General features: G+C 49.8%; 2 protein-coding genes across 2 annotated transcripts in view; one reads left to right on the forward strand and one right to left on the reverse strand.

Moving 5' to 3' along the window:
• TCTN1 (tectonic family member 1) overlaps positions 1–1428 on the forward strand; it is a 13789-nt gene extending 12361 nt beyond the window's left edge. The window contains exons 13-15 of the mRNA XM_009583768.1: positions 105–249; positions 844–947; positions 1091–1428. Of these exons, the coding sequence (XP_009582063.1) occupies positions 105–248 (144 nt within the window). The 3' untranslated portion in view covers position 249; positions 844–947; positions 1091–1428. The remainder of the gene's footprint in view (positions 1–104; positions 250–843; positions 948–1090) is intronic.
• A 101-nt stretch (positions 1429–1529) lies between these two features.
• Positions 1530–7048, reverse strand: part of HVCN1 (hydrogen voltage-gated channel 1) — a 5739-nt gene continuing 220 nt past the window's right edge. The window contains exons 2-6 of the mRNA XM_009583769.1: positions 5910–6141; positions 5252–5356; positions 4535–4766; positions 2311–2423; positions 1530–1961 (exon numbers count right to left, since the gene is read on the reverse strand). Coding sequence (XP_009582064.1) covers positions 1896–1961; positions 2311–2423; positions 4535–4766; positions 5252–5356; positions 5910–6116 — 723 coding nt within the window. The 5' untranslated portion in view covers positions 6117–6141 and the 3' untranslated portion in view covers positions 1530–1895. The remainder of the gene's footprint in view (positions 1962–2310; positions 2424–4534; positions 4767–5251; positions 5357–5909; positions 6142–7048) is intronic.

Genomic DNA, 7048 nt, shown 5'->3' on the forward strand with positions numbered 1-7048 from the left:
AAAAAAAACTTTTTACAAATAACAGCTAAAAATATAACCCAGTCCAAACAAAGCAGTCATACAGAGAAGACTGAAGCTAATGACCATTTGTATTTTCATTGCAGCTTCCCTCAGGAAGGGAGAGGACTATTCCTATAACAAGTTCTGTGGTTTTCACTGATATTTCTTCATCTGCAGAGCCAGGCTATAAAGCTTGGCCCACCATTAATGCCAAGTTACCCTTTGATTTTTTCTTTCCATTTGTCTAAGGTAAGTATGCATCAAAAAAAAAAAAAAAAAGCCGTATTTCTGCTTTTTCTGATTTTTAGTCAAAGAAGTAAGGTTTATCCAGTCATTGTGATGGGCCATCAGTTTCTTCTAAATTGCAGACACACTGGGTTAAAATTGGCCAAGAGAGAAAGGGTGAGCCCTTGTGAGGGTTCTCAGAAGCTTTAGGGCAGAAAAAAACCCCCACATTAAGTGGAAAGTTCCCAATTATACCTCTGCCGAGAGGAAAAAAAGGTTGCATTATGAACTCGATGGTGGCTCTAGCTGGCCAGTCAGCACATGTACAGCCACCAGCCTTCCAGCACATCGGATGCTCTGAAGTAGCGCTGGTCCGAGCTGCCTGCCTAGCAGTGTGAAGGCAGGAGGGGAAGGGAAGAGCACAGGGACATAGTAAGCTCCAGAGGAAAGTAGGCTTCGTTATTCTGTGAACAGCAGAGCTAAATTGTTAATTAAAGTAATCATGTGCTATTAGATAAGGCCTCTGCTTTATCTGTTTTCATAGATGAATAAGCCACATATTTCTAGCTCTTTTTCCCAAACCACTAATTAATTACCTTTCTTTGAAAATCCGAACAGTTAAGTTACGCTTTCAGAAAAGCTTAGTGACCCTTCCAGCTGACTCTGGCTGAAATCAACTGGAGACGCCTGCTATGGTCAACACCTTTCAAAAATTCCCACTTGTTGAATCTTACTCTTCGACTATAAAATAGTCTCACCACAGGGACCTTCTAGTACCTGAGAAAGTTCACGTTGTGTTCAAACACCCCCCTGGTCCTTTAGAATATGCTTTCTAATGGCTTTTCTGGAGTCTAACTGTTGCCAGCAGTCCACTCACCTACATCTGTTCTTACATATTCTAATTCTTTTAATGTGTTGATTTGTGAGCTGTGGAAGCAGAAAGAACTTTGTAGCCCAGCAGGCCGCAAACTAACACTTAAAATGGAAGAAGAGATGAGAGAACATGGTATCAGAACTCAAATCTGCTGCTGAAAACAAGGCATTGTTTGACGTAAGATGGCACATGTTTGCCTCTGTTTTGGTGCTGATTTGATTGTCAACTAAAGGAGTGGTATGTTGGTATTTTTGAAATGAACGTTATATAAATAACAAAGTGGCACAAGCAGCAACAAAAATGAGGAAACTACCAACAATATGGAAAGAATGGTTGGCAAAGAAGAGATGTACTAATGATGAACGGTCAGCTCGTAGAGAAGAAATGACCTTTTCAGCCTGGATTCTTATCATTTGTACCGCAAGTTTCTACAAGATGTTGCAAACAAAGAACTTTATCACAGAAAAAAATCAATTATTTTAAATAAGTGGTACTTTTGTGGATGTATAGCTTCTAAAGATGTGTCTTTATTAAATTAATTTGCAGTTTTGACTGTACAACTGTACAAGAAACTTCTTATGAAATCACTGTTTACAGGGAGTATGCGTGATTAATTTTCCAGCAAAATTATTTTTGCAATCCCAAGATCTAATCAAAGTGTGGTCAAATAGAAAATGTTTATAGACAACACTATACAAGAGAAAGCAAAGAGACAGGAAAACCTTTCAGGTCAAACTGGTAGATTTCAACACTGCGCTCTCCAGGGCAGACTTCCCCACCTCGGAAAACTGGCCTCCTATTTTTGCTCACTGATGAGTCCGTGCTGTTTTAATATCTTGTTAAGCCTCTCAATTTCTTGCTCCTGTAGGAGACAAAGTAAAATCATTAATACAGCTCTTTTACCTTAAAATAGTTTCCCAGGATCCCACAGATCTTCCCACTGCTGTAATGTATCTCATGCTGCAGTAAAACAGGACAACCTGGCTAAAGTAAGTAGGACAGAGGTAGCCGTCATTCCTTTGCAAGGGAAGCAGCAAAGGGAAGCACGGGCAGGACAGGCAGGGCTGCGGTTCTTCAGCTCAGCTTACCCCACAACTTTCTGGTGAGGAAACCGAGCTGACAGTGGCAACCTTGCAAAAGGATCCCAGGCCAGCTTGTTCTGGGGAGCAACCAGCGGGTAAACCTTGCTTAAATTAAAGGTGTTTTCTTACCTTCTCTACACAGCTGTGTTCCAGTTGTTCAACCTTTGTTGCAAGTGTCAGGTTTGCTTGCTTTAGCTTGGACACTTGTTGTTCAGAGCGGGTCTTTACCGATAAAATTATTCCTGTGAAAAAATTCACAGTGGATTCGTTTTACAAGGTAAAACAGCCACTAGCAGGAGGTTAGCAGTTCACAGGGTCTGTACTCAAGGAGTTAAACGTGTTCCTCTTGAGCTCTGGTTCTGTCCTCTTCAAACCACCCTTCCCAAGTGCTTTTCTTAATGAGGAGGGTTTTAAATTAGCCACCCCAGGGATTCAGATACCAACACTCTGCTGGGAAGAGGCAGTCTGGCCTCTGAGCTGAATTAATCAGTCAGACTGTCATTCAAATCCTGAATTTGAATTTGCTCCCTTGGCAGAGCCTGGGGGGGATGTAACTGGCAGCTTTGTAATCATGAGGGGCTGCGTTTTAGCCGGTTTCATGTACTCAGGAGCCTTGCTCTAACAGCAGTGCACGGCACAGCCTGGGGCACACGGCTCTGTCCCCTGCTCTGGGGCCGATCGCTCCTGCCTGGTGTAACAGGACATGGCACATCTTTAAGGTTTTGGCTTCACCTTGCACGGCTGCGGTAAGGGCACGCAGTCTTTCGCTACAGCGGAGGTGTCACTTCTCTACTGAAATATTGTTAGGTTATTACATGTGAACTCAGCCCCCACAGCAAAGGCATTTTCTTCCCACCCTTTTCCGAGGGGGGGGAAGAAAAGCTTGGTAAGAGCATCAAGAACATCACGTTCTTCCCACCTGACAGAGCTCTCCTCCGGCTGTTGACAGGACAACGTGCACGAAGGCAGGCACCCATGCGTTACTGTGTTTCTAGTGCTACAAGCAACAGGCTTGGGGTTTGGGGGTTCATTTCTCTGAAGACAAAGCAGCGAGCTACTTATTTGCATTGATAACACCAAACAGTCCCCACCTGCCCGTAACCCGGTCCCCATCAATCAACAGCGACTGAAGGCAGTGAACCGTGCCCAGACATAGACACACAACACCCGAAGCTTGGGGCAGGTTTTCTTTGTCTCCTCTCTTGCTCCAAGCGGGCGGGCATGGCGAGAAACTTGGGGGGGAAAACCAGAAGCACCCAAGGATAAGGAGATTTACTTGTAAATGCAATCCTATTCTTCTGCTGTAAAACGGCGTGTTAAGAGCAGCCGCACACGAATCCGGTTTCTCTCTGACTTTTACTTTGAACTAAGAAAAGCCGCGAGCTGCTCTCACATCTTCCCTCTCCCCGGCCACTGCCGCCGATCGGGCAGGTTCTCCCCTTCAAAATGGCAGCAGGGGGCTGCAGGTGACGGACTCAGCCCCAGCCATCCTTTGCTTTTATTCCAACTAACGAGACTTAGAGCTGCATCGAGTACAGAGCACTCACCAAAACTGCACTCGTAGGCACAGGACAGCACTTGGGCTGAGGTTTCCTGCAGGAATTAGGCATAATCTCATTGCCACATCTTTTAAATCCCTTTCCCAGAGAAGGAAGAAAATGTTTCCAGCTACAGTTGTTTCAGAAGCGTCTGAATTTACATCTATTTGCAACAGTTTACAGTTACAACAGCACAGTCAGTAAAGTCTGATCTGGGGACATTTTTTTATTCCTCTTTTTATAGTAAACCCTTTGAATCCAAGCGAGAAAGATCCAGAGTAAGATCAGGATGTTCTCTGCAGCATCCCTGGAGGGGATGACGGAGTCGCAGCAGAACATCAGAGCAGTAAAACCTACTCTGCCTCAGAAGTAGATTCAGGGAGGCAGAGGTTTACCCTGCTCCCCTGTTAAAGTGTCGCCAAAACGATCCTACGACACAAACTTAAGATGTGAACCATCCCCCTCCAGGAGGGAGGGATGCAAGAACAGTTTACGGGTTGTTTTTTAGGGGAACGTGCCAATGCTGCCGTGCTAGAGCTGGGCATCTCCGCTAGCCCGGGCCAGCTGCCGTGCCCCCATCACTGATGCACCGCCCCAACACACGCAACAGATTAGTGCTGCTCCAAAGAAATTACAGCCTAATTAAGGCCACACTCCAGCAACGAAAACCGCATGGGTGAGACTCCGAGTTCGCTGGGAAAGCAAGAGCCCGGGGTCTTGCAGATGGCTTTGAGAACAAAGACGCGAGCCCCGATAATTCAGGCAAGGTCGGCAAATCCAGCCCACGCACCAGGGAACCGGCCACGCACGCCTACCGTTGATAATCCTGGCCACGCGCCACAGCCGCAGGAGTATCAGGAGCCCGACAGCTTCAAACTCGTGTTCCTGGAAGATGAGGACGATGTCGAGGATGAACGACACCACCACGACGATCCCGTCCAGCACTTCAAACTTGTGGTGGAAGAACTCCCGGCGGTAGACGAAGACTTTAAACCCCACCTCAACCAGGAAGATGGTTAAAATGGAAAGGGAGAGGTAATGGAAAACCTGGGAAAAGACAGCGCAAGTTTAGGGCCAGGAACCCCTCCTGCATGCACATGAGCGGGGCAGGCTGGAAAACCTCCACTGCTCCAGGGCACGTCTGATCTGACTCTATGAGGAGGAGGGTTGGGGACTTCTCTTCTGCTCTAAAGGACACCCAGAGCGAGCATGGCTGGGCAGCCAGTGCTTTGGGTAAGCCAGACCAGGAGGTGTGAAGATGACCAGAAGGATGCTGAGAGCGATTCAGCTCTGCCGCAGCCCGAGGAAACACGCAGCTGCTGCACGGACTGGCATGAGCTGAGCCAGGAGGGCCCCGCACACTGCAGGGCCGTCACACGAGTCTCTGCGAGACCTTCGTCCTTGCGCCTGCGACTGCCGGCTCGGCAAGGCTGAAGGTCCAGGTCCTGCCTGCCCAGTCGTCCTCTCTAGCGGGCTTTGAACATCAAAGAGAGGGAAATCGTGGTTCACATTGACATTTCCTTGCATTTTACCTTTGGGGTTATATTATATTTGTCTGGATGGATGATTTTCAAGTCCATAAGCAATTCCCCAAGGACCAACAAGGCATCGAGGATGACCAAGCAGACAACCAGGATCTGTCGGAGGAGAAGAACCGATGTGAACCCTCTCCCAGCACGGACAGATCAGCAGGATGAGCCGATGCAGCCTTCAGCTAATCATGTCCCAACGCCCTGCATCCCCGATTTGGCTGGTTGCATTTCACGGAGCTTTCTGTTGCTCCCACCCAGGACCCCCACTCCCGCAGCCCGTGGTCGGTGGGTTATTCCTGCAAAGTCTCACCTGTACAAACCCACGTGGCTCCCCACCAAACCCAGCCGTTTCCCACCGCTTGACGTAGGGGAGCTCGAGCCGGGGGAGAGCACATGCCTCCTCCCGCGCCGTGACGAGCGTGCACTGAAGCTTGTCACCGCTCAGGAAACATCTGCGCCCGTGGCGGAGCGGCTCGTTTCCAACAGGACGGCTCAGCTCGGAGACAGCAGCCGCTCTCACGGGTACCACGAGCGTTCACAAGCTCAGCGCCGCTCCCAGCCCGCCCTGAGCTCTATCCCACGTTGGTTCTGCTGTCACAAGCGCCTTTGGCCAAGTCTCGCCCTCATCTCCCTTTGGCCTGGGTTTGTTCTGCCTCACCTGAAACCTGTGGGAGCTGAAGAGCTTTTTCATCATATCCTGGAAGGAGATGTGGCTCCTGGTGGGCTCCAGCTTGATCTCCGAATCTGGCTGCTTCTCCCCATTCTCCCCAGCCTTCTCCTCCTCCTCCTCCCATTTCTGATAGTCGTTGCTCCACTGCACGGGGTCGTCCCCCACCACTGTGAAGTGCTTCAGGTACCTGGACATGGCTCTGGATCAAGCTGGCATCACCCTGCCAATGTCTGAGGGACAAGAGCAGAGCGTCACCTCCCCGCTCGGGGCTGACCAAGGATGCCAAATTTCCCCTGTTTCACCTCAGCGAGCGTGACAAGAGCGTGATGTTCCGTTCAGATGTGGCCGGCCGAGCAGCGTGGACGGGCCCCGCTGACGGGAAATTGCTTAACGGTGGTGCCGCTTGTTTTGCATCCCCTCCCACGGCGCGACGTGGAGCCCCCACTGCCCTCCCCGGTGGCTCTACAATGAGGAACTTCCTCGCGAGGTATTTCCAAACATCTCAAAACAAAGCATTGATTACAGGAGAAAAATACACCAGCCCTTATCTCGCATCTCGTGATCCAAGAGGAGGCAGCTGCCCATTTCCCGTTGGAAAGAGCCATTGTGTTTCTATTAGACACTGATCGATGGAGGTTATCGGTCAGAAGCTGGAAGTAGGCAATTTCCTCCCCTTCATTTGCTCTCTCATGCCCTACACACCAGGGTAGGCTGCTGTCAGCATCAGGTCCGAGACAAACCCTCCACTGCGCTCCCAAAGTTTCCCTTCAGGTGGCTGCAGTTGTGGCCCAGCTGCCCCTGGGCTAACCAGAGCCTCCTCACCCTCCAGCCACACCAAGCTGAAGAACAGCCGTAATTTCCCTTCATTAACATCAGGGGCCTCCATTATTTCAGACCTTTGCAGGCAAAATAAGCAGGTGATCCCCGCATTTCAGCCTGGCCGGCGGGCGATGCTATCCTCCCCATCTCCTCTCCCTGCATCCCCCCAGGGCCAACCTCACCCCCAGGCATCCCGGCTTCGGTCCATCCCTGTGGGCACCCAGTGAGGGGCAGGACCAACCCCAAAACCGCAGACGATCCCTGTTTGCAGCTCGGCGCTAAGAACGGCTGCAGGAGAGGCTCCATCC

The sequence above is a fragment of the Fulmarus glacialis genome, unplaced genomic scaffold (assembly GCF_000690835.1).
Source record: "Fulmarus glacialis isolate BGI_N327 unplaced genomic scaffold, ASM69083v1 scaffold20928, whole genome shotgun sequence".
In the NCBI taxonomy this organism is placed as follows: Eukaryota; Metazoa; Chordata; class Aves; order Procellariiformes; family Procellariidae; genus Fulmarus; species Fulmarus glacialis.